This window comes from Condylura cristata, unplaced genomic scaffold (assembly GCF_000260355.1).
Source record: "Condylura cristata isolate star-nosed mole 26May11 unplaced genomic scaffold, ConCri1.0 scaffold00001, whole genome shotgun sequence".
In the NCBI taxonomy this organism is placed as follows: domain Eukaryota; kingdom Metazoa; phylum Chordata; class Mammalia; order Eulipotyphla; family Talpidae; genus Condylura; species Condylura cristata.
In genome coordinates, this window is record NW_004567102.1 from 41,043,443 (window position 1) to 41,070,847 (window position 27,405).

Below are 27,405 nucleotides of genomic sequence, written 5' to 3' on the forward strand. Positions count from 1 at the left end.
AAAAAAAAAACAAAACATCTAAGACACACTTCCAGGACTTAGAAGGCACCAGATCCTTTTCAGGATCTGCCTGGTTAACAAGACCCAAGACCTATTCAAGCACACATAATTCAGGAGGCCTGCCTGCCAGCAATAAAGGCCGAAATTGGATACTTGGTGAGATTAATTACCTAGATAGGGCTTGATAATGCAAGTCAAATGGGAATGTAATTAAAGTGCACCTTCCATGAAAATTATTCATTGCTGATGGATCAGGTGACAGATAAATCAAAAGGCATTTTAAAAAAGCCTACGGGTTAACTCGAAGCAGGTCTTTCCTCTTTATAAAACTCTGTAATTGCAGGTGTGGAATTCACTCTTGCTGTCCTAGCCTCATCATGATACCATAAGACAAAAAGGTAGATTGTAATGGAATCTATTAGAAACAGAAGCCAATAGAAAAACCATTAGGATCATAGTTACAAACAAAAGGTCAGCTAGACTGGAACCAGTTGGCTGGCAGCTTTCAGAAGAGAGTATCACTCTATGTTCATACTATAATGGGGATTGCAACCATAAAAGAACAAGTGATGAATTAATAAGTTGACTAGTCCCCAGGGTGCAATTCTTACAGATGAAAGGCATGCTGGGGTAATCAAACAGAGTTATAAATTAGATAAATCGAAAGGCATAAGAAGTATTTTACATCATCATTATTAAGTAAAGTCATCCTGAATGTGCTGTTAATTTTTTACTGTCAATATATTTATTTACAATCTAAGAACAATAAAAAAAGTGTTTTATAACAATGCAGAGTAATTTCAGTTACCCAGAGGGATAGTAAATTTAATTTCTTTGTTAGTCCTCTTAGGTATGTTTATTATACACCTAAGTACAGAAAGATGAAACAAAATGTCCAATTAAATGATCGTTATTGGAAAAAATGGCCTTACATGTTACTCATTTGCTTGCTCTAACTAATGAAGACATCCTGGTTTAACACCCTAGTTTGTATAAAGAGCATGCCTAACAGTTTACCTGTCTACAAGACCAGCCTTAAATAGGAAAACCAAATCACCTTGTACAGTACATGGACTGCACAAGAAGGAAAACGGTGGTCAGAAAAGAATCTGAGCCTAAAGACTGATTTTTTTTTGTTCTATGGAAATTTTCAAACAATAATGGAAATATTAATTACTATTACAAACTTCCAAATAACTATACACTTAAAAATAGTTTCTCTATCATTTTGGATGTGTAAATCTGATACACAGAATTGTTTGTGTTTTAAGTGCAATAGGTAAATGTATAGAAGTACATCTGTCAGATAATTATGTTTATAGTTTTCCATTCTTAATGATTACTGATTAAAATTGAAAATCAGAATGGCAAACCCCCAACACATTTTATCAGTGATACAGTTCTTTATATTCCCTGTAGGTTCTAGTAACTTAATCCCAAGCAAAATATAAAGTAACTGTTCATGATTTGTCAGATTAGCTGATGCTTGTCCAGCAAATCTGTCTGAAAAAGAGTCACTGGACACTATAATTAAGATCCACTCATCCATTTCATTACTGGATTGAAGAAAATAATGAAACCTCAACGTGTCTAAAGGAGAGCAGTTGGTATCTTTTCGAACACAGCATCAGTATTTAATGCAACAGGTCTACCTGAAATGACTTACACGTCATATAAATATCCAAGGTTGGAGGAAATAGCATTGCTTTTTTCTCTTTGTTTATGCTCTTTGTTTATGTAGTATTTAAAAATAAAGGAAATATGACTAAAAACAAAAACAGAGGCTTGTTAGTAATAGTGAAAAGAATAAGACTATAGATGTCAAACTTATAGTTTGCTTTCCTTTTTTTTTGGTAAGCATATGATATAGGGTGTAATTTAAATATATAAACTATATATACACATATATATGTATATATGAATACATCTGCAGTTTAATATATATATAGTTTAATATATATATGTATATATATATACACATATATATATATATATATAAAATTGAGGTGTGAAACCTGTCATTTGATTTTATATTAAGATACTAAATATATTAGAAGCGACATTGTTAACATCTTTTTTTTTTTTTGACCTCTATTTCTGAGATTACCAAGTTCTCAACAATGAAATTTATGTGAGGCTAAATTTGGGTTCTTAGTGATGTCAGGGATATGTGAAAATAGGATGAGATGTCAAAACAAGGAGAAAACAAGGTTATGATAATATATTAGACAAGAACAAAGGCAGTAGCTTTTTTTCAAACAAATTTCAGACTCACTCTCTGTCTTAAAGAGTCTTTACCAGTCTGATAAATGTTGTATGAAATCAGCATAAAAAGTAATCTATTACAATTCAGTTCAGCCAACATTGAGCACACATACCACATATGCCATAACGTTAGCTGTTTTCAACCATGACAAAAATGATTATGACATTTTCTACCCCAAGTTGTCTATCAAAATTGTTTCTCATGGCTCGAAATTGTGAAATCCAATAGACTTTCTTCTATCTTCATTCTATTGACCTTCTGTGACATTTAATTCTATGATCAACTGAGTTGGGAAATTTCCCATCCTTTGGTTAATGTGACAGTTCTCCTATCCAACTGATGAGGGGGCTCCTTTTTGCTCTTTGCAGTGTAATTTTGCTAGTCTGCCAGCTTCAAACTGTTGATGCTTATAAAACTTTTGCCTCAAACTTTTAAATTAAAGCTTTACCTCCTCTTGTCAAGTGAAACCATTCATTAGTTTTCCATGTAGAGATTTAGGATTCTTATTTAATATTCAATATTCCACCACTGTCCTAGTTTTCTTCTAGGAACACACATGTCTTCATAAAATGCACGCAGTTAAAAGAAACCTGTAGTTGTACCTGTCTATATGCATGTGTATACTCATAAGTATATAAAAATCAGATCACACGTAATAAAGACTAATGTTAACAGGAGTAAGGTGTTGTGTTTAATAGTGTTAGTAATATCTGAATATACTACACAGTACTGAAATGCTCAACCAGCCTATCTGCATCTATTATCATGTGTGGCTGATATTACGAAAGCTATGCACCTGATCTATGTTTTTCTATATGCTGAAGTTAATGATTAAATATTATTAAAAACTGGGATACTAATTATCTGATGTCAACATGCTATGGATAATTAAGAACTGTATGCATTAAAGCTATGCTAATTGCTTTCTCTAGGTATCCTTCTTTAGTCCTTGTGTCTTAAAGAAGGCAAGCGTCTACAGGTCTGTATGTACATCTCTGCCATGTACTTTGTCACAGAACATACATCATCCACTCTGCCTTCTCCCTGATTAATTTTGGTAGGTTGCAGCAATTATCTCTCCCGTTGTGATCAATCTCTTTGTACTCAGAGTGAAGGAAATTTGGATAAATTTTTTCCTGAGTTTTTACCTTAAAATTGATGCTTGTTTCTTGTCTACAATTGTATAAAGGGAATCGAAGTCATAAAACACTTGGAATTGAAACAAGTTGTAACTGGGCTTTTGCAGCAGTAATCGACTGATAGGAAAAGCAAGATCCTGATAGTGTTCTCTCCTTTACCCTATTACTTAGATCAGTTGGTTAAAACTGTTAATGATCCCCTTGGATCAATGTCTTTTCCTTGTAGTTCTAATTTACTGCATTGGTTGATTAGTACAGATGTTTTTGTGGATGGCTCTGCATCATTCCACCAGATTGCTTGTCTGAATCAAATTTGCTTCAATTCATCACCAATGAAGCAAGGAATAAAATAATCAACATTTACTCTCTCTTAACACTAGTACTGAAAACAGAACAACTAAATGCTTGTCAATTTAAACCCATCTCCTATCATTCTCAAAACCCTGTCGCTCAGTTTATTCAGGTGTTGAAATGGAGTTTATGGCTGAGTGCTGCAGTGTTGAACAGATAAACTTGAAGGGGACATAAAAAAATGTATTTCAAATTTATGGGGGCAATTTTTGGCATCATTATCACATCATCATCACCACCACCACCACAAATAATGTTATGTGAACTTGTTTATATAAACAATATATAAAATTACCATTCTATTAGTTTTCATTCTCTAAAATAAACCTTATTGACTTCTTGCTCTAACATTTTTCCCACCTGAAACTGTGTATGTCTTCATAATTCTGTTCCTTTAATAAATAACACTTAGGGGAAATGGTTGTGACTATTTGCTCTATGATAGATAAACAAACAATTCACAGATCAAAATCTTTAAATCAGGTAACAAGTTTCAGTTAAATAATGATTAACCAAAAATGTCTTCTGCATACAATTGATCCTGAAAATCTTTTAAGATTTTAAGTTTATGTTCACAACACAGTGATTTTAATGTACTACATTACATATACTTTGTTTTTTTAAATTATTTATAATTATATAATAGTTCCAGAGAAAGTGACTGAATTTAATCCACATTGAGTTGAGCTTTTCACCAGAAAAAAAGTTACATATTTTGTTCTTAAATCAGCATTGTTTACTTGAGTTTTATACTTTTCCTCCAAAAGTAATAGTAAGTAGTCATACTAGCCACATTTCAGTTAAAACAGATTTTATATATCTCAACTGCACTCCTGGATTTTAAAAGTGAACTATTTCCTTAAAATAATTTGGCATAGGATATATCTTCAATTTGCTATACCATCCACTCAGTAAACTGACAGTAGTAAAATAAAGGATCTCCCACTATGGACAGCCAATTGAATGAGAATTTCTTCACATAATTCCATCCATATAGTCTAATTCAGGGTGATTTTAATGTAGACTCATATTTTTGAGGAGTCTACTTATAGGAAGTTTAAACTTAATGCACCAATATAAACTTCCAAAATATAGCCATAAAATGTTTTTTTTACTAGAAAATCCTGAACAACATTCACTTCTTAACCATATAAAAACTGCTAATTTAACATTGCTTAGAATAAGACAAAGTTATTAAAGCTTGAAAACTATCTTATTTCATGAATGTTCTTCTATCTCAATCCAGCATATCCATTATATTAGAAGATAATGAATTAGTTCTGTTAAAAAAACAAAACTGGATATCAAAAGCAAAATATTGCTATAGATATTTTTGGCATTTACAATTACACTATAACAAATAAGCTTAGTATATTTTTGAGGAGGACAAATCATAGAAATGCATAAAATCTCTACACTCCTACTCCCTATCCCTTCCACAAGAGTGTGTAGGCCTAACCTTTCCTCATACATGTGGAAAATAAATACATCCTTCAAAATATATAAAACAGAAATAAATTATTTAAAAGATGGCTGGTATATTAATATGCTCTAAATATGCTCTAATATACCACAGACTAGCTATCTTCAAACCAGAATTTTTTTCATATACAGTATTACAAACCAATGCTATATCAATTAATAAATAAATGCATGTATATATATATATATATATATATACTTCCAAAATATAGCCATGTTTTTTACTAGAAAATCCTGAACAACATTCACTTCTTAATCATATAAAAACTGCTACACACACACACACACACACACACACACACACACACACATTTACACATACACATATCAGCATTAGCCTAAAAAAAAAAAAAAGAAAACCCAAAATTTATTTTGTTATTTATTGAGGCTGGTTGGAAGTACTAGATCAAGATCCGGTAGGAATTCTCTTCCTGGATTATAGATGACTGCTGATTTTTTGTTGTGTAATTACATGGCCTTCCAAAGTATAGGCAAATAGAAAGAGAGCTGATTCTCTGCTGTCTCTTCTTACATGGACTCTCATTTTATAACCCTCTGACCTCGTTTAACTTACCACCTTATAGTCCCCATCATCAAAAACTGTCAGATTTCAAGTTATAGCTTCAATATATGAATGTGTGCATGGAGGGAGACAACTGAATTTGTAGCATATTATAGCTGCATTACAGTACAAATTAACACTTTCTTCTCAGATATTCAAAACACTCTCCACAAAAAGCAACTCTGAGATAAAATAATTTAGAAAAAGGCTAGGTATAATGTATTCAATTAAACATAGGAAAGGCTACCTAAAATACCTTAAATGAGCTTTCATTCCAATGTCTACAAAGTGCTCATATTGAAAAATGTGTTGCCCTACACCCAACATTAAGGAGAATTAAAAAAAAAAAATGCATTCAGAACTGGGATACAGGCCAGAGGTTCAGTGGTGGAGAGAGGATTTACCAAAGACAGAGTGGGGAGCAGAACAGGCATATTGACTAAGTACACTGCTGAGGGGAGCAGCGGGAGAGACCGGAGAGGTCTGCTGAGCCAGGTGGCAGGAGACATAACTCGCAGAAAGCAGCTGGGGCTAGCTTTGTAGTGTTGTGTTTTAACAAGTTGCCCTACTAGGGAGGGCCCAGCCCAACTTATTCCGAAAAGTGAGAATTTGATAATACAAAGATATTGGGATGGAGGTTACAAAAGGTTCATGAACATGAAGGTGTAGGTTGTTTAGCGGTTATTCCTTCCTCATATTTTCTTTGAGAAAAATCATAGATGTGTTCTACTCTTAAATAGTCATTAAACTAAAATATGAGTATGTATTAAAATAATATATAAAAAAGCTGGTGTTGTGTTTACTGTCCTAAGTACTAATAACAAAGATCTCAAAATTTAGTCCCATTCATGCTACTAGTTATTCAATGTTACATAAAATAAAATAAATTGACTTTATCTTCATCAGGGTTTCAAAATAGTAAGAATTGTAAAAGTTCCCCAAAATAAAGGGAAATCACTTTAATCTTTGGTTCAAATATCTGCATAAAGACCAAACTATAACTAAAAACTCACTTTAAAATTTTTACTAAATCTATAGACTCAAGCTAAAATTTTCTGTACTTGAAATAATTATGTATTAATTGCATAATTAAAAATATGCTAAATTTGAAATAAATGTGTTCATTATATATTAATCTTTATAATCTTAGAAACTTGGAAATTCACTTTTCATATTACAACATACAAGTAATTTATATACTCAATCAACAAATTTAATAAGCATGAATGTTGGGTCTAAAACATTATAGTGGCTAGAGAATGAAACCAAAATTGCCACTGCCTTCTTACAATAGGAAATTAAGCAAGAAAGACAAACATTTCACAGATAATATGTGGAGAACATTATAAAAACATCATGAGATACTGGCTCAAATATCACAAAAGATGTAATTTTCTCCTGAATTTCCTCAGTTTGAGATATGAAAATAATGTAAATCCTTTCAGGCAAAATCATCAGCATATAGTATGCACTCAGTAAGTTCTATTTGTCAATGTTAATATTAACTATCAACACAGTTTCCTTATTAAAATAAACATTTTATTATAATAGTATACAAGGAAATAGTATACAAATTCCCCAGAAATTATAAAAATATAAAACTTAAAAGGAATGAACTTATTTTTTTAAAGGACATATCATTTGATCACCTACAATCTTAAATCCCTGAAAAGATATGATCTGAGTTAACTGGTGAGTAAAATAGCCACTATTAAGTCACATTCATAAATCAGAGGGGTGATATTTTTAGCAAATATAGGAAATTATTTTGATACTGTATTTTCTGTATAATTTTGCTTATGTATGATATTATATAACTGTGACTATATTTCATTTGAAACATTATGTAAGCATTACAAATCTAAGGAAATACTGGTACAAATTTTAATTCTGCAGAGAAATTAGATCTGAACATTTAAAAACATGAGGGAAATCAGTCAAATTAAGATATGCAGGAGTATTTTTAAAGTTTCTTGAAGAAGGGCAACAAAATCATAGCCAGAAGGCAAATACTAAAATTACCAGTGCTCTTTCCCAGAGATTATATTTGTTATTAATAACCTCAGGAAATAACACTTCTTTGTAAGTCCCCTTTTCATTGAACAGTAATTTATCACTATTTATCTGCAAATTCCCCTGTAAAGAATTATAGCGCTAAACTTTTTTAAGATAGCAGAGCATGGTAAAATTATATAACACTTAATGATTTTGAGGTAAGCAATGTACTTGCTTGCTTACCTCAAAATCATGGGTGGCTGCTGTATAATTTACTGTGTGACTTTAGTAAAATCATATACTCATAAGCTTCAACTTTTCCCCCATAGATGGTATTGATATTTGTCTTATCCACTTTACAAACTACTTCAAATTTCAGTGATATAATGTGTGTATCAGTGTATTTAAACCATTCATCCATCTATATAGCAAAATGGATGGTGAAGGGAAAAAAATAGTACTTTTGGAGAGAGACTAGCAGGAATTCATGGCAGATTTGTTGACACTTTCTTATATTTTCAGAAAATGTCTTCTTCCCCTTTTAAACCTTAGCAGTCAAGGCTAAGCAAGAGAAATATAAATTTTAAATACTTAAAATATCAAATGATCTGTGATAGATATACAACCTTAAAAATTTTAAATGTAAACCAGGGTCAGTTATGTCATTTGTTGAAAATTATCCAGCTCCCACCCCAAACTACCAAAAGGGTTGTTTTTCCTAAAAATAAACTTTCACCTTTGTCCCTCCAACAAATCTTTATTCATCTAGTCTAGACCACTATTCTCTAAACACTCTCTGAACTCTGCCCCTATTATTCTTTTGCAACAATTAACTTGATAAAGGATGTTGTGATTGACTGCCCACACCCCCCTAGGGAAGGAAGGACTGAAGAATTTATCTGCCCAGCTGCTAAGATAGTTGCTGAGAGCACAACTCAGTTCCTGGCCCGCTTTAGAATTTGCTTGTCTGAAAAATGATGCCTTGCTCTTCCCTAGGGATGTCTGCAGTTGATGTCTGAACAACACAGAAATATATGCCTGTCACACTCTTCAAAAGGGACCTGGCAGTCCCTTACAGGTAGAGTGAACCTGTGGCTGTAGATTCCAAGCCGGCCAAGGGTATCTTCTCTCTGCTCAGTCCTGCTCCCTTCCCTTCTTGTCCCTAGGTGCGGATCTAAGCACACCCCCAATACAATTGTTCATTTATCTACAACGAAGTATCTGTTTCCTAGGGAGCCTGATTTTCGAAACTATATTCTCTTTCAAGAGGTTACTGCTTCCTCCGTAATTTTTTTTCCAGTGCTTTCTAGAACATTGTAAAAATTATCAATCCCATTAAAATTTATAGCATCTGTACACATATTATTGAGCCAATTACTCACTTACTGTAATTACTTATCTATCAACCGTGCATTGCACTATAGTATAGTTTGCATGCTATTAAGACTTTTAATTATGGACATCAGATGAGTTCTCGGAGGTTTTGGATCCCAAACTTCTATGCTAATTAGAAGGGTTATGTGAATTCACAGAAGTAAAGTAACCAAACATGGCCACTCTTAACAAATATCTTACATTTAAAAAGCACCACAAACATAGTAAATGTTCACTAACTAGCAATTCTTATTATTACTTCTATTTTAATTACTGTGCTACTACAGCACACCTTAAAAATTCTAGTAAGTATAACTTTCATTAAACTAAAAGCACAATTCCTAAAACATGAGGTAAGATGATACCATTTCTGGAGATAATTCAAGTTCAAAGAGGTGAAATAACTTGTCTAAAATTAACTAATGATGTCATCTAGTTTCAAATCTTATGCTTTTTCCATTAATATCTCAATGTTTTCATCTTGTATAACCATTCGACTTTTCTTATGTATGACGAGTTTCCTCGTTGGAATTAATTATACAACATTTTGTACATTCAGTATACAGAAAGAACTGCATTCAATGATGGAGACATATAAACTTAGCATAATCACTAACAGACTAATTGTTTAAGTCCCTAAGTCTCTCTGGGGGGAAACATCACATATAATTTTGTATTGTCTTATCTTACAAAGTTAAAAATTGTTTAATTAATTGTTTCAATGATCCCACAGTGAATCAAGGTCACTAATTTTAGGATGACCTGTTTTTACAAATTCCCATACTTCTGTGCCATTTTTGTTTCTCTGTAGAAGGCATAGAAGGGCAATTAAATATTTTAATGGGAAAGGTCCTAGTGAAGAGTAAGAGAATGCTTCACCTGCCCTAATTCTAGCAATACCATATCCATTCTGAGGTTCCAGATTGACTGACATCTTTTTTGTGAGAACCATCTCCCCTTTTTTCATAGATCGGGTGAATTATTCTTTCTTTAGGGTTTCCATGTTCTATTCCTACTATAGTAGGCATGGCATTGTAGTCAAGTGGCCCATTGCTAGTGTGTGACTAAATGTATATATGCCACCTTTTCAGGCTCTGTACAAAGAAATAACTACACCACACTTTACTTTCCCATCTTTACATAATACTTGGTCAGTTGGCTAAATATTAAAAGATGTGTATTTTAAATAGTGAGTACTTAAGAATATCTCTGTAATTATGAAGATGATATTGATCAGGAGTCTTCAAAGGCAAGAGAGTATGAAGAACATAATGCAATAAATTAAGTGCATGTGCTTTCCCTCTCACATATATCATTATCTTTACTGCAAATAATTTGATCTATGTGACTTTACCCTTAATTAGTTACTAGCACTCTTAACACAAACAAAACAATATATTTTAACTTGCTTGTACAGGTCATATGTTCTTAATAGAGAAATGCAATAATTATCCAAGTAAGTATCTTACATACTACTTCTCCATATATTTTTCATTTTAAATGAAAAAAGAAAGTATAAAGACAATTTTTGACTAGGTAATAGTCTGGCTTTTTACAGGCCAAACAAAATGAATTTCTCCTTCTTTCAATGTAAAAATACAAAACTGCCCCCAGTGTTCCCTCCCCCCAACATAGTGACAGAGAAGGATTTTAGTGTGATTTCCCTTGACAGGAGTCACATAAAAAGGGAACTAATGAATATTCTTTGTGCTACTCACTACAATAACATTTTTATGTCAACAAAGAATTTTTCAAGTTTTCTTCAATATTGTTTCAATTAATAAGGTAGTATAAAAAGGTAAATATTATTTTATCCCTATTTTACTCATACATAAATGCAGTGATTTATCTAAAAGCATGTACCCCACAAATGGCAAAGCAGGAGCTGCAGCACAGATCCTTGAAGACCAATAGTTCCTTGCTACCCCAGCAACGGACAAGGGCTCTTAGATGGCTTTCGTGTACATAGCATGGCATGGATCCTGAGCTCTAAACTGCAAACATAACAGAAAAAAGAAACTACAACGTGCACACACTGTCTTTCAAATACTGCGTGATTATTTTCTGTCCTAACTCTCCATTCTTGCCCAGATACACTAAGATTCCCTTAATAAGCCTTTTAATAGTAAGCATCAGTTGAATTGCTGATGAGAGGAATAACTGATCAGAAATCCAGATTTAATTCATTGTTGAAGTCACCTCAGCATAAACTAGGTGAGAGGCAATGCTATTCTGCTAATGGAGAAAGAATTTCAAATATTATTGTAGATTTATATGGATAGTCATGAGCATGGACCCACTTCATATCACTACCACTTAAAAGAGCACACTTTTTGGTGATGGTGGAGCGGACAGTGAGTACTCAAATCCAAGAGAACAAACTGACAGTCTAAATTTTCTCTGTTAAATATCAATTAAAACTTTAAAAACTTTAAAAATAGTTTGCTGTCTGATTTAACTGCATTTCACTTTGAAAGTAGAAAAAGCTAACAATGTAAGTTCATGCGGTTTTATCATTTGAGATTTAGGAGAGAGTAGGCAATTGTCAATACTTTAATATAAAGCCTCAACCTAGACTGCTTTTTAATTTTCTATATTTATTATTTTAAATTTATAATTATTTTACTGAGATATAATTAACAAATTATAAACTACATCATTGGTTTAAGTACATCACTCAATTTATTAGTTGTATAGACATCAAAATCTAACTTTGCACATTTAAATTACCTTAACTAAAAAACAAATGCACATACAAAAAAAGCAAACCTAGTTTGCTCTTAACCAGCGGAGAATCATTGCCCAAGGCCATTTTACCTAACTGTTATGAGATATTTGATTCATGATTAATGGAAAATCTATGATCTATTTAGCCCAGGTAGTATTAACATGGAAAAGAAAACAACATATATTTGAAGCGTTACAAAATATATCCACCAAGCATCCTATTTGGAAAGCTCTATTTATATAACTTTATCATTGCAGTATTTTTAGGTATTTTATTTATTCAACATAAATAAAAGTATGCTTTATTATATTTGATATAAATAATTCAAACATAGTTCCGGTATCAGAATCATGTTTGGAAATGTTTTAAACTCACTGTAAAGTTATGATGATAAAGTTTAATGTAAAGTAATATAGTTACAAATATCAAATGACAAAAGCATTTGAAAAGAATCCTTAATAGATAAAGGTAAATAAAATGAATCAAACCAAGTAGTAGTAAAACCAGCTATTTTTTTTTTTAATTTCCTTAAGGTTCAGCTTTTCTATGCTTTTTTTAACTCCAGACTTCTATTTCCAGAGATCTGATTTGCAATTGTCTTAAATAAACATTAAAATGAAACTGCATAACAGCCCACTAATTTGATGAAAATGGAAGTAAGAGACCATATGTACAGTTATTATTCGGTGGTATAATTAAAAAATGTAACATTTTGCTAAAATTGTCATAGAAGTATAGAATAGATCAGTCCATGTCCAGGAATTTAGGGTAATACTGGTTAGTTTTTGACATCTAGCCAAAGATCAAAAACACCTTGTTACAAGTCTATTATGATGCTCAAACAACTCACACTCCAGTGCAGGTCCCAGTTTATTAATGTTGATGACATAGCAAGTGGCCCCTTCTACTGCACAGCATCTTCCTTCAGTAGCAAGAATTTTTCAAAAGCTTGAGGAAGTGGCCCAATTTCTGAAACATCCCTCAGTAATAAGATTTCTCTGAAGGTTTAGAAAGCCTCCATTTTTTGAAACTTGCTTTCCAATTTGTATTTTCCAAAACATACTTACCACAGCAAAGATGTGACCGAGAAAGGCATCTCAAACGCCAGTTAAGAAAATTTCGATTAAGCTACAAGTCCACGGTCATCATGGGTATTATTATTTATTATTTTTTTTTCTTTTGAGAAACTCATGAGACCGCCCAAGTACTTATTCTGAGATTATGTATATTGATGTTATCACAAATCTACTTACGAAGTTAAAATTTTGCCATGTGAATTTTAAAACAGACTTATTAATAATACAAACATCAAATTCTATGTGATAAAAAAAGTGGTTGACACTATTTGAGACAGTGCAGTCCACTCTTTTATTATTCCTATGTAGGATATGGATTATGATCATGAGTACACACCACACCAACATGGAAGCATGCAAGAAATATCTTACATCTCATTATGGCCAAAAATTTCACACTCTTCCTCTGTATCTTTCCACCTAGTGGTATATCTTAGACTACTCTAAATTGGTTTACAGTCTATTCCCCATTTATTTCTCCTGCCAACTCTCTGGAGAAGATATTAATGAGCTCAGTAATGGTTTAACAGGCAACAGGAGAAATAACAAAGAAAAGTTAAAGGTGTGAATGATCAACAAACTGGAATAATCAAGTTCTGTGTAGGCCAGTTAACTAAATATTCAAGCCAGAAACCTCACTTAGGCAGTCACATTATTCACTTAGTTAAGACAAACATAAAAAACATACCTGCTTGGCCAGTGGTGATACTGACAGCTGCAAAGAGCCTCTGGGACCGGCTTAAATCGGAAACTCCATTTACAGCTTCGACCTCAAAAGTATAATTTGCGTGAGCCAGTAGGTCCATGACAGTGACATAGTTATCCTCTAATCCAGTCTGCTGGGGCATGTATCCAATGTTACTCCCACAAGGAACACATTCTCCCTGCTCCCAACTGCACCGCTTACACAATATTCTGTAGGTCACATCATTTCTTCCCCCGTTGTCTGCAGGAGGACTCCATTCCAAACTTACTGTGGTCTGGTTGATGTTGAAAATGAGGTTTTGTGGTGCAGATGGAGGTCCTTTGGAAGCCAAAAATGAATAAACAAATAAACAAAAATAGAAAAATTAACAAAAAGTTAAAGGAAGGAAAGGGGTATTAAGTTAGTGGTTAAATTACCATATAGAGAACTAATTAAAATACTTTCTTTCACATAAACATTGCATAAACCTTTACTAGAGAAGCTGTATAAAAGCCTCCTTGAATTCACTGGGCAAGAAGTTTTATTTATTTTCCATTTAATATGTCAAAATGAAAACAGGATAACAACTGTCTGTACTTTCTGCCATGGTTTTTAGCTATTTTTCTTCCAAGCAGTTAAAAAAGAACAGTTAATGCACCTAAAAAAACAGTTTTGGTGATGTTTAAAATAATGCTTTCCTTTCAACCATGTCACAGATAATGCATCTATTCATTCTTTATGTGCTCAAGAATGATTTACACTAATGTCTAGGATTGGTTTCAGAACTGGTATTTCAAGCATTCATTAATTGAAGCATCAAATTATGAGATTTGTTCTGTTTAGTGATGGCATTCTCATTTGGAAACCATTACATTTAAATCACATTTTCTACCACATAGGACTAATAAATTTTATATTTTATTTTATGATTCCTATTAGACACATGAGAAAAATAAGGAAGAGCATCATGACTGCAGGCACAAAAGTTACAGTGAAGATGATAAATAACTTCTCGTCAATAGACTTAAGAGCTTGTCTAAACATTTAAAATATTTAATAGTAATTAATTACATAATCCCAAATTCAATAGCTATCTCAATAATGTCACAACAGGACAAATGAGTGGACGGCTCTAAAAGTCCTTCACTTTATTATGGGGAACTTACTTGTGCAGGCAACATATGGTGGGTCAGCTGGAGCTCGGTAATACCCATCTTCACATTCACATCTCGAGGAGCCTTCTTTATCAGAAAAACTGTGAGTTGGACAACGAGAGCACTGAAGATCTTGAGACGAAGATTTGTAGAATCCACGGCCACAGGCTAGGTATACAAAAGAAAATGAAAATAGGAGCATTAGAACTAGTAGAACTTTTAAATTTTAGTAGTATCTAACAAAAACAAACAAAAAAAATGAAATTTGATTTGGCCATTTCTATGTAATTATTTCTACATTTTGGGCCTGGATAGTTAATTTTTCACACAACAATATAAAACATGGGAATCCAAACAGAGACAAGGGAATCCAAATGTAAATTCATTAGGTAGATAAATGCTTTACTAGTCAAAAAAGTCCAGCAGTTTCGGACAAAATTTTGTTTCATTCTGTAACAGCCCAGTTTTTAATAGTATACTTTAAAATAAAAATAATGAAAACTACATGATATGGCTAGCTTCACCTGATAGTCAAACTAAACATAAGTTAATTCCTTTAAACAAAAACATAGGAAATTTAACTCAAGATAAATCTAATTGTAATACAAATAATTTTCTTGTTAATCTACATTATTATACATCAAAGTCATTCTCTCTTAATCTAATATAGTTGTTAGCTAACTTTTACTTAATTTGATTCATGTTGAAAATATTAAAATAATTTATGAGATTAGTAACAATGATAATGTAAAAAATATCTGTTGAAAATGATGGAAAGTTAACCCCTCCAAGTTTTGTGGCAAGTTTGTAACAATTTCACATCATTCATGTTATAAGGCAGCTATTTTCCAATAAATGAACTGCCTTGTTACTAAAAATAAGGAATTCTGTGAATAGGAGAAACTTATTCCAACAGAATTAAGGTGAAAGTCATTAGTTACAAAGACAATGACTGCTTCTCCTCTGCTGAGACAGGTGAAGGGTTCAGGGATGCTAACACAGCAAATGTTCTCAGCAATAATCAGCCCCAGAGAACGTCTGCAGCACCTCTTAGTGAAGTTGTATTTATTTTCTCAGACCTTATTTGTTATTAAATCAGGTTATCTCAGACCATTTAGTATCACTGGATATTTTGTACACTTTAATTATAATTTAAAACATTATAATTATTTCAATATTTGTAAATTAATTGTAGCATAGACTGAGTTTGTTAAATAAATTTAATTTACCCTTCATATTTATTAAATGGATATCTACTTTTTAGTGGCTTTAAAATTTAATAGAAATCAATAAACTATATATATATATATATATATATATATATATATAAAGAGCTAGTGAATATTTACCATAAAAGAGACCAATCCAACTTATAGAGAATGCATATTTCCCAGAAAAAAAATGACCAATTTCCAGGAAATAAAATATTTGCATACTGAATATTTAGTCCACAATGCTGATATAATTAAGAGCCCATATTTGTCTTTTGAATTTCAAGTAAATAGGAATGTCTCATATGAATAAAATAGGCATTTAAATAACAGAAAATTAAAGACATTATTATAGAAAGATTAGTGATAACAATATTCAAACAGAATTACAACCATCACTTTTTAAATACATGATCACTCCCGCCTTCATAAGCTAGTCTTTCCATAGCTTACTTCTTCAATTCATGTAAGAGGAAAGAACTCACAAACATTATCGAGAAAGATACATGCATCTTCATGTAATCTCACTAACAACTACTCCAAATTTAAAGCACAGCAGAACAATAAGATTGATTACAAAATAATAAAACAATAGTAACCACTTTAAAATCTTTCTAAATCTTTCTAAAGATATGATCTTGCACATAAAAGAATGGTTAACTGACGAATAAAGAATCTAGCACAGGTTTCTCAGGATGAAAATTCCTTTAAGTATTCACTGTATCTTGCTCTTTGTATTGTCTGTAATTCAATGATCAGATAAATATCCATAAAATAGAGACAACAAAATTTACTCACAACCAGCAGCCAGATTTTAAGGAACAGGGAGGAGGCAAGAGAAAGGGAGGGAAAGAGAAGGGAAGGAAGAGAGGTGTATTGGCACACTTTGATAATATTATGTGGTATTTATCATCCTGTACAAGGGGAAGACATTAGGGAGGTGGAAAATAGGAAGCACAAGAGCAACAGAATTTAGCATCTAATAGGTAGGACTTTCAGAATTAGTAGGTGATTAGTACCAAGTAGAATCCCTCAGAATTCTCATTCTCACACTGCCAATAAAAAAGTACATGAAACTTCTGCTCACTAGACAGCAACAATATTATCAACTAAACTATATTACAACACAACTAAAGGATTATACCCGTTTTTCTCATAAATTAGGAGGGACATTTATTGTTCAACCTGCATGATTTGTAGAAAATAGAGAGAAAATGAAAACCCTTATCACTCAACTTTCAAATTACATTAAATTCTGTTACCACTTTAACAGATGGGAAAACAGATTTGAAGCAAAAGTAACCTGAGTTCTTCAAATAATTCTGTTTCTTTAGGTTCAAACTGGATTTAGAACACAGGACTACTGATACTCTACCATATGTTCCCCACCAGCCTTGTCTGCTGAATGAGCCTAAGTTTGGCACTTATTCAATGGGTCTCAAGGGTGTTAGCAACCCTAAAAGTCTTCTGTGGGTACTTATTGTCTACCATTATGCTCTTTTACTAATTTAAAGCCATTACTTTAATTTTTAAAACTATGAAATAACATCCTAGCACATCTTACAGAAGAGATACTAAATTGGTATTCTCAATTTCACTATGAATTTTGGCATTGAAGAGATGTCTGCAAAATTATGGACTGCATGTATGGCTATCATTAAATAGATGATAATAGAGGTAATGCCAGAAAAATACGGTCATAAAAGTATCTTAACATTTTTTCTTTGAAGTAATGTTCTGTCTCAGTTCAGTTAATACTGAAAATAATAAGTTGTAACAAGACCATTTTCACTTAACCTCTAAGGAGACTATTAATTTAAGAGTTATTAAAAATAAGTATAAAATCTTCAGAGCTGTGGAGTTAAGAGTAAAGCTAAGAATATGCAAAAACATACGCTGTAACTTTTAGGATAATAGTGAGCAATTGGGTGGCAAAAAGTTTGGGAAGGAAGTTAACAGATGCTCTTAAAATTAAAATTTCAGATGAGAAACTCCATGAAATAGCTGGAGTAAAATTCTCAGTGAGATAAAGTGGGCTGAAGTGGTTTAACAAGTTGACTACATAAGGAAGAATGTATGCTCTCCTGCCACTCCCAAAAAGTCCATGTGGTCATTGAGGCAAAAAATGCAGTTGGTTTCTAGAAAAGTACCAGTAAAAATGACTTGAGGTAAATGCCTTCAGAGAAATTCAAAGATAAATTCTCTTTACCCATAATTATGACATATACAAAAAAGAAAAAGAAAAACTTTCTAGGAATTGTGCAAAAACAGTTTTAAGACTTCTTTTCCTGTGCTTTATTTCTCAATTTGTTCAATAGTATTTGAACTCAAAGCAAACTGTAATTAACATAGTGCATGTACTACGGTTAAGAAAAGATACCATTTTAATTTCCTGCCTTTGATTATTTTTTCTTTTTTACTAAACATCGTATTTTAAGTGATATTTTACTATCATGAGTAAGATCAGGAAGATGTTTGAAATTTGTTTTAAATAATCTTTACCTATTGTTTCAGTAGTCGTATTCTTGTTATGGCAGAGGCCTTGGGATTGATTCATTTGACCTTTTTTTAACCCTTATGGCCTTTATGAATTAAAATAACAGAAGCTCATTATCCTGAATCAAAGAATCATAATCTTGTCAGACTCTATACACTAAGTAAGATTTATCTTAGTCATTTATTTAAATGAAAACCACCAAAGAAAAAAGGAAGCACATGAAACTTTCATTTACTAGTCAGTGATAACATCAGTGTAATATATCTAACTAAATTATATTGCAATATATGCTGATATTTGCTATATTGTCACCTACAGTGAAATAAATATGTTATTATATCTAATCCCAAATGTTGTTAAAGAAATTACTATCCCTCTGTAACTAAATCAATTCAAATAACATTTAGGATTTAAGTTTTTTTAAAAACAACACCAAAAGCAATAGCGGTCCCCACTAATGAATGAGTTACTTGAGTATGAGGACTGCAAAAAAATTTGAACACTAAGATATTCAAATATCTGAGCTGAGAGTGAGCTTTGTATTGTTTCATGATTAAAGTCTCCACACAATTGAATATTGTCTTCAGTGGGTGTTAAGTGCTTAAGCAACAAGCAATGGGAATGCCAGGAATGCATGAGGGAGTCTGTGAAGCAGTCAGGATACTGGTGTAGCAATTGTATTCTCAACAAGTAATCACAAAGCGCGTGCTGAAAACCACAACCAAATTTAAATTCCCCTTCAGACCAAACAGTTAGGGGAAATAAACTATCTCTTCCTTGTGAATGAGGATGCACATATCAGACTTGTTTTAGTTCTTTAATTTTATGAAGCTTTTCACCCTTAAAAGGGTAAGTTTAGTGAAAATACAATCTGGTGGTATCTCTAGGGACTGTTCCTAAAAACTGGTTATCTCCCAAAATGCACATACTTATACATTTCCCCTAAAGCCAGGAAAGATGTCCATGTCATTAAATGGCTCTGTTTTTGAAAATTCAAAGCTCTAACTTAAATCTCAAACATAACTGACACCATCTTGGATATTAAATACTGACAATCCACTTCTTAGTTAGCTGTGCTCCATGATATACATTAAGAATGCTTTGAGGGCCCTCCCTGGTGGTGCAGCCGGTGAAAGCACAACACTAAGAAGCTAAAGCCACTTCAGCATCATCAGTTTGATCCCAGGCCCTGGAGATGACCACATGGTGTGGCAGACCTCTCCTGACCCGCCTGCTGCACCACTCAGCAATGTACTTCATCAATTTCTGCCTGTTCTGCTCCCGACTCTGTCTCCAGTGAATCCTCTCACCACCCCTGCACCTCTGACCTGTACCCCAATTCTGTACGCATAAATAAATAAAATCTTAAAAAATATAAAAATAAATGCTTTGAGAGACACTAAAGTTTTGGCTCCATCACAATAATTGATATATTATTAGAGACTGATATTTCTATATTTTTAAAAGCTTTCCGGGTTTTCAGAATCATTATCAACTCTGTTCCAAGCCTTTTCTCAGATACTCAGTCTCTAAAGAAAATACATTAATAAACATTTCCAAAATAAAACTGATGAGAGGTAAAAGTAGATATTATTGGGAAACCAATTAAACTCAAATGAAGCAAAAAATAAATATATATACATGTATAAGTCATTAGTAAAACTAAGAATAGGGCAAAATTCTGAATAAATATTTCTCTTTGGTAGAAGTGATATATATAAAAAGGTGCAGAAAAGCCACGATCAGCCATCAGAGAAATGGATATCAAGCCACAGTGAAAGACTTCCTTATACTCAGTAGGGCGGTTGTGCTTAAAACATAGATTAAATATGTGTTGGTAAAAATCTAGAGGAATTAGGACGTTCACAATCTGAGACTGGGAATACAAAATAGTGTAGCCACTTTGAAGAAAACTGGTAGTTACTCAGATTACACATAATTGCCATTACTATCCAACAATTCCACTGTCCTAGGTACGTACACAATAGAACTATCTACAAAAAGTTTGCAACAATTATCCCAAATAGCAAACAAGGAAAAATGAATATATCCATCAACTAATAAATGGAATGCAGTATTATTCAGAAATCAAAGGGAGTTACATACTGATACATTTAAATGTTGATGAAACTTGAAAACATTATACCATGTTAAAGATCTAATCACAAAAGAGTACATATTGTAACATGCCAATTACATAAAACACCTAGAATAGTTAATCTATAGAGAGTAAATTAGTCATTGCTAAGGAGTGGGGCACTGTGGAGAAGTGAGTGTCTCTGCTTATGGGGTACAGGGTTTTCTATAATGAGGTGATGAAAATGTTATAAAATTTATTTAAAATAATGCTTGTATAGTGCTCTTACTAATACTGACATGTTGCCTTTAATAGGTGACTCATATGGCATGTGAATTATATTCCAGTAAAGCTGCTATCTATAATAAAATTCATTAATAATAAAACTTCAAACTGAACATTTAAAAATGTTAAGAGAAAACAGCAAATTGCATATGTTTAATAATGTATTAGTTTGTCTTTCAAACATATACCATATATTCATCTAATTTTGTGAAGCTTACTTACGTGTATGATAAATTTAGTATAACTATTAAAAATATGAAAATCTATACTTAATATATTATGTTGACCTATCTGTACCTATATAGTTTTATGAGTAATTATATTTTATCTGAGTTACAGTTTTATCATAGTGATTTTATAACTTAAATAGATAGCAAGCTAATTTTAGGAGATATTTTTGATACATTACACATACGTGTATTTTAGTGGATTCTTAATAGACTTTGAATATTCTTACTTTTTACCTACATCACTTCGTCAGACAAGGGCTGGTTTCCTTCCCCTCCCTTTTGTCCTCCCACAAGCTAACTGAATACAACTAGACTCAGCTTCCTCAGGTCATACTCGGTTTCCAGACCTGTGATTTTAAGCACAATTGAACTTTTTCTGAAGGAATTATGTGTATGTGTCTGTGTGTAAAATATGAGGCTTTGCAGATGTTTCCGGCCACAGTTATGCAGCTGCAAAGAGTTTATTAATTATGAACTATAAGTGGATTGTTCTGTAATTGAAACTTTCTGGACTTTAGTATTATTATAGAATCTACATATATACATAGTTAGGATCCTAATGAATGTTGTTATTTTATTTATTGCAGATGGACATTTTACTCAATTCATGCAAAACTAGTCTGTTTCCATAGGAGCCTTCAAATATTTGTGTCATATTAATGTCTGTGCTTCCATAATACAAAGGGGAAAGCTTAGCTTGTAGAAATAGTACTCCCACTGCTCAAAGTGCTGACCTCATCTGCGAAGGACGGATCCAGAATCTGTATTTTAATCCTATTGACAGTGTCTCAGTGGGAATAATTACAAAAGTCTGCCTGAAAGCCAGACCTCCTGTCACTGATATGCTATGATTTTTCACATTGAGAATGAACAGTGGGCAGGGAGAATAAAAACATGATGTAACAAGTCTATTACAGTTTGTGAGGCACCATTCCTATTACCCTACAATTAACATACGTAGAGTTTAGGGGGGAAAACACAGAATATAAAATCTGTGATAACAGGTGTTCAAATGTTGAAAATAATTTGAATATTTTTAAACTGAAAAGAAAAATTAATTTCAGGGCATTATAATTACATGTGTGTTATTTATCTGTGTTATCTTAGCACTTAACGTTTTGTTGACAAGGCACACTGGAAAAGAAACAGATGTAAGAGAAGAAGCTTTCCAAAGTTTTATTTTAAAGGTTTAGGGCATAAAAGGAAATAAATGAAGCATTATATAAAATGGTTCCCCCTTTACTTTTATAAAATATAAGCTTGGAATATGCCTGGGCTTTTGTTGAGCTTTCGGGCTCTAATAGTTTTTATTTTACAAAATACGATTTTAAAATAAAGTATATTTTTAAAATTAGTAAAAAAAAAAGTCAAATGTGTCAAGTGACTCAAAATCTATTTTTTCTTCTTATTTTACTTTGCAAATATTAAACTATACAATGAAAGGAGAACTCGATTCTGACTTAAAACTTCTATGTTCAAATTCACTTTCCTACTGACTGGTATGTTATTCAGAAAAAAAACCACAATATTCAGTTTTTACATCTGTGTCTTCTTGTTATTAATTCTTACATGCAACAGATATATTGTTATTTTTTATGATTCTGTCTGGTAAAGGCTGTTTTAATCATAACTCAATAATCAGAAATCTAGTTGTTAAATGTCCCTACAATTGTTTGTATTGAAATGAAATCTTTAAAAACACATATATTTTCACCACCATTAATAAAGCCCCAGAAATCCTACACACAAACATACCCACTTAGTCTTTCAGTGGTATCTCAGCAAGAGTGTGAAAAGCCAGGTTCTAAAAAGGTGTCTGCATCTGCACGCCATTCCACACAGGCACCGGCAGGCACTGTGCAGGGATCTGCCTACCCACCCACCTCTTGTTGTCGCTGTGCCATTAATGTCAAAAACTGTCTGTGCTCTCAGGGTATGCACACATTCATTTTGGTTTATGCCAGAAAGAACCCAGAAATGGAGATTTAAAATGATATAAAATACTTAAAAAATCAACTCCTATAAAAGGAAAAATTCAAAATGAAATCAGATCCTGCCGGATCTCACTCAATATTATCCCCATAGGTCTATTCTGAGAACAACTTACAGATTAAAAAAAGAAGAAGAAACTATGAAACCTCAGGATTTAGTAACCCCAATGGAAAAGAACTAAAATAGAGTAATCTTAAGTCAGGTCTATAGCAAAATAGTAAAGCCATGGAGTTCTCATGGACTAAAAACATAAATTAGGAGAAGCTAGCTAAACAAACTCAAACATTATATTTATTTGGAATAACTTTTTTAAAAATGTAGCTTATTTGTGGCAGCATTAATTTATTTTACTACAAGAGTTCCTTGAGGACATATCAATATGAACAAGCAGCTGAAATAATGAAAGTTCTTAATAGCAATTAATGCTAGGAAAAGTTAATTTAATTTTTTTCTTCCTTCCCATGCACAGTTAGTAAGACTGCAAACAGAAAGCACGCTTATGCAGTACTTAAGCCACCATGAAGTTGATTTTCAAATATTTCTCCTCTATTCTTATAACAGAATAAGTTTTATAATTTCAGTTGTATTATTTATTCTCATTATGCTCAATTAGTCCTCATGGTTTTGAAAACAAACTAAGGAAGTTCAGACAATTTAGGCTATACATTCGAGGAAAAAAAAAAACATAATGTATGATTCAGAGTTAATCCTTTGAAAGATCAACATCTTTGCCTTAACATATTTTAAAAAATAAAATTCCTATCTTGAACAACAGACTGTTTATCACATAAGATTTCACGTAAACAATATTGAGGAGTCAGTAGGACTTGTCCCTTTATATAAATTCTGAATTTGGCTTAGCCTCCAGCATCTACTACCTGTGTGACATTTGTAAGCTGCTTATGTTCTCTACACACAATTTTTCTATATGTAAAATTGAGATTTAATAATAAGATTATCTTGTAAAATTACTCTGATATAAGTACAGAGTTCATGTGAAGAACTTAGGACAGTGCCAAGTAGATCATAAATACTCACTAATTAATAACTATTTCACAATGTCAATGTACATGCAAAATTTTGATCCCATTCTCATTTTTAATCCTGATAAACACTAAACCACTTGTATTTAACAAATACACTTGTAAATAAGCAACAATAAATCATTAGGCAAATTACTCACTCAAGCCCTAAACAAATAATCTTTTATTCTTTACATTGTGCAATGATCCTAAGTTATATCTGCTAAAAGACAAATATTACAATCTCTAAATACTATAAAATGGCATTTGACCTAGGATCAAATAATATGGATAATCAGTTGACTGTGTGTTTCTGATAACTGAATTTATAATATAGCATAAGAAATTACCCCGAAAAATTATATAGTAACTCACTTTGTATCCTTTGCTATATGCTTAACTATCTCCTTTTTCAGATTCTAAAGTCACCTTTCCTGTCAAAGCTGTAGCATTTTGTCAACGTAACTGAGAAAACTCCTCAGCACAAGTAGACGTGTAGGTACATATTATTGACCAGTTATATTTAAAACCGAGAGCTACTTGTGTCTGTTACTAGCTACTTGTGTCTGTTACTAGCTTGTGTCTGTTATTAGCTTAATGGCGCTAATAGTCTATCTGGGAAGAGCAGAATATTACATAAGTGGAAGTTAATTCAAATTGAAAAAACTTCAGCTGAATAACATATATGTGTATAAACAGTGAAATTTTACTCTATTTAATAAACATTTTTGTTCAATTCAACTTATTTAAATTACACAATATGTAAGAGATTCATCAAAAATTGTACTTTCTCCTACAATACAGATTGCAGATTTCTACATATCTGCAGAAAAGTTTACCCAATCCATAGCCAAAAAGAGAAGTAAATCCATTTTAACTTCTTAAAAAATAGTTCCACTACAACCAGTATAAGACGGGAGTTTTTCACCATTAGTTTACTCCAATAATTAGAAATCTTATTGAGACAAAAATCTTCAGTTAAAAGTGATCTTTCCAGCTATTCTATGAAGATTTTTTTTTCCTTATTTAGTCTGTTACAAAATGTGGATCAATACTAAGTCTTGTGAAGCAAATAACCCTGAAGCAGTTTACGGCATTTTGAACATGGGGAGAGATAAATAATAATTTCTGTTATGTCGGTGGAAAATTTTCTGGAGATCATAAAAAAAATCAGTTTACCCTGAAGCATAACATTTTAAAAAGATCCATCAGGAGACTGAGGAGATTCACTTGATCCTTAATTCTTTGAAATAAAATAACAGCCAGAATCAAGCCTTACAACAAATGATGTTTTGAGCTCGATTTTACAAAAAAGAACAAGCTACATGCACACACACAAGCAAACATGCACATACATATGTGAGTATACTAGTAGTTGGGAACGAGAGTTGTTAGTAAGAAATAAAAGAGTAAGAATTTGCTAACTGAATTCCCAAAGACCTCCTACTCTTTATGACAGAAAACAAATTAATTGATTTCATCTTCAAACCAAGCAAACAATCTGACCCACTTCTATCTATAGCCTATCCACTTTGCATTCATAGATTTTTGAAAAAAGATAATACAAAGGTACTACTAGAATACCATTAATATTTTTAGTAAAGTTTTTAGAAAAAAAAAACTATGTTAGATGTTTAAAGAGATATCTAATCTCGTTCAGTTCTTTTGCTTGTGAATGACTAATCCATCCTTCATGAATCTTTTAAAAGCTTAGTTCTTTCTTATTCCCAGACCTCCTAAAGTTACTGAGGACAATACAAACTGGTTTGTATAATATGCCACAATTATTGTATTTAATATCCATAACTATTTCTTCGTGTGTGTGTCTCCTTCAGCTCACTACGAGACCCTGAATGGCAGCAACTAGAGTACACACACACACACACACATGTATATGTGTATATATGTGCGTGGATTCCCAAACCTACCACAATGTCTAACACATGGTAGGAGGTTAACCTACATTGAATAAGAATCTTTATTCATCCTGCAGCATCGTGCATGTGGTGATAACCATCTCATTTACTAAAGGTTAATTCACTGACACCACTTAGTAAATTTTTCATAGTAATCTGATTAATGGAACTGGTGTAGCAGCTTAGAGAGGGCAATACAGTCCCAACTACATCAGTTAAGGAAAGATATTTCAAGGACTTTTCACTCTTAGGGAGTTCACTGTTACGCTGTACAGGGAGACACCTGCACAGATTAATGTATCAGATGATTTCTAACATAACTCTATGAGTATGCTTAACAAATAAATATAAGTATATGAATGAGACTTCAAATATTTCCTAAGATTATAATTAGAACATTTTCTTTTAACAAAGATGATGTAAGGTGCTAAAGAGGGAAAAGGACTAAACTGTGAATTACAAGCCGTAACAAAACAGTCAATGTTAAAACCTTTTTCCAAGATAATGCTAAAAGTAATACCCATACTGCATTCTTTTTAAAAAACACCACTTTCTTTAAGTATATGACCAATCCAAACTCAAAATCAAGAGTAGTCTAGTTTTAGATGATCTAGAATTGCCATATTCTAGATAGTATATAGTTACTTTTGTTTGTTAGTAATTTCAAAATAGGCCACTACTAAAATTCCAATAATTAAAATTTCTATTACAGAAAAACAGACTGACACTTTACATTATGAAAAATAATTTCAACTCACTCTTCTTCCTTCTCTTTTAAATTTTAAAAACAATTATCATGAAGTAAAAAACAACTAACTTAAATGCATTGGGTTATTACATTTGCTTTTATTATTATAAACATGTGCATTCTATACAGTTCTGATTTTCTATTCAATTTTATGTGTGCTTAAAATAAATTCATTTAACCTATGACATATGGGAAGAAAAATGGCAATACCAACAGTTAAATTCTATTCATGTGTTCATATAGTATTTCACTTTTTTCATATTAAAATTTGAGTCTAAAGGAATACCGGATGAAAAACTAAATAAAGCAGCTTAACATTAAGAGTGAGCTCAGAAAAAGTAAAGTCAAACACTTTAAAGTATTGGATTTAACACATATATGCTCACATCTCTCAATATGAAGTAAAAAAAGAAATGTGGACATGAAATACTGTTTTATCATAATAAAGAAAATAATGTAAATTTGTATAATTCCAAGTAAAAAAAATGTTAAAAGTTGTTATGAAGAAAGGGAAAAACTAGAATATAGTCATTGGCTGCATTTCTATACCACAGTGTTTTATTATGTACAGAGAACTGACAGGGCATTAAATCTTCCTAACTAGAGAAAAATTAT

At 32.1% G+C, this 27,405-nt stretch overlaps 1 protein-coding gene across 2 annotated transcripts in view; it reads right to left on the bottom strand.

Moving 5' to 3' along the window:
- The window catches only part of EPHA7 (EPH receptor A7), a 160,736-nt gene that overhangs the window by 88,371 nt on the left and 44,960 nt on the right, over nt 1-27,405 (bottom strand). For both annotated transcript variants that reach the window (XM_004673705.2, XM_004673704.2), the window contains exons 4-5: nt 14,825-14,980; nt 13,662-13,997 (exon numbers count right to left, since the gene is read on the bottom strand). In XM_004673705.2, coding sequence (XP_004673762.1) covers nt 13,662-13,997; nt 14,825-14,980 — 492 coding nt within the window. The remainder of the gene's footprint in view (nt 1-13,661; nt 13,998-14,824; nt 14,981-27,405) is intronic.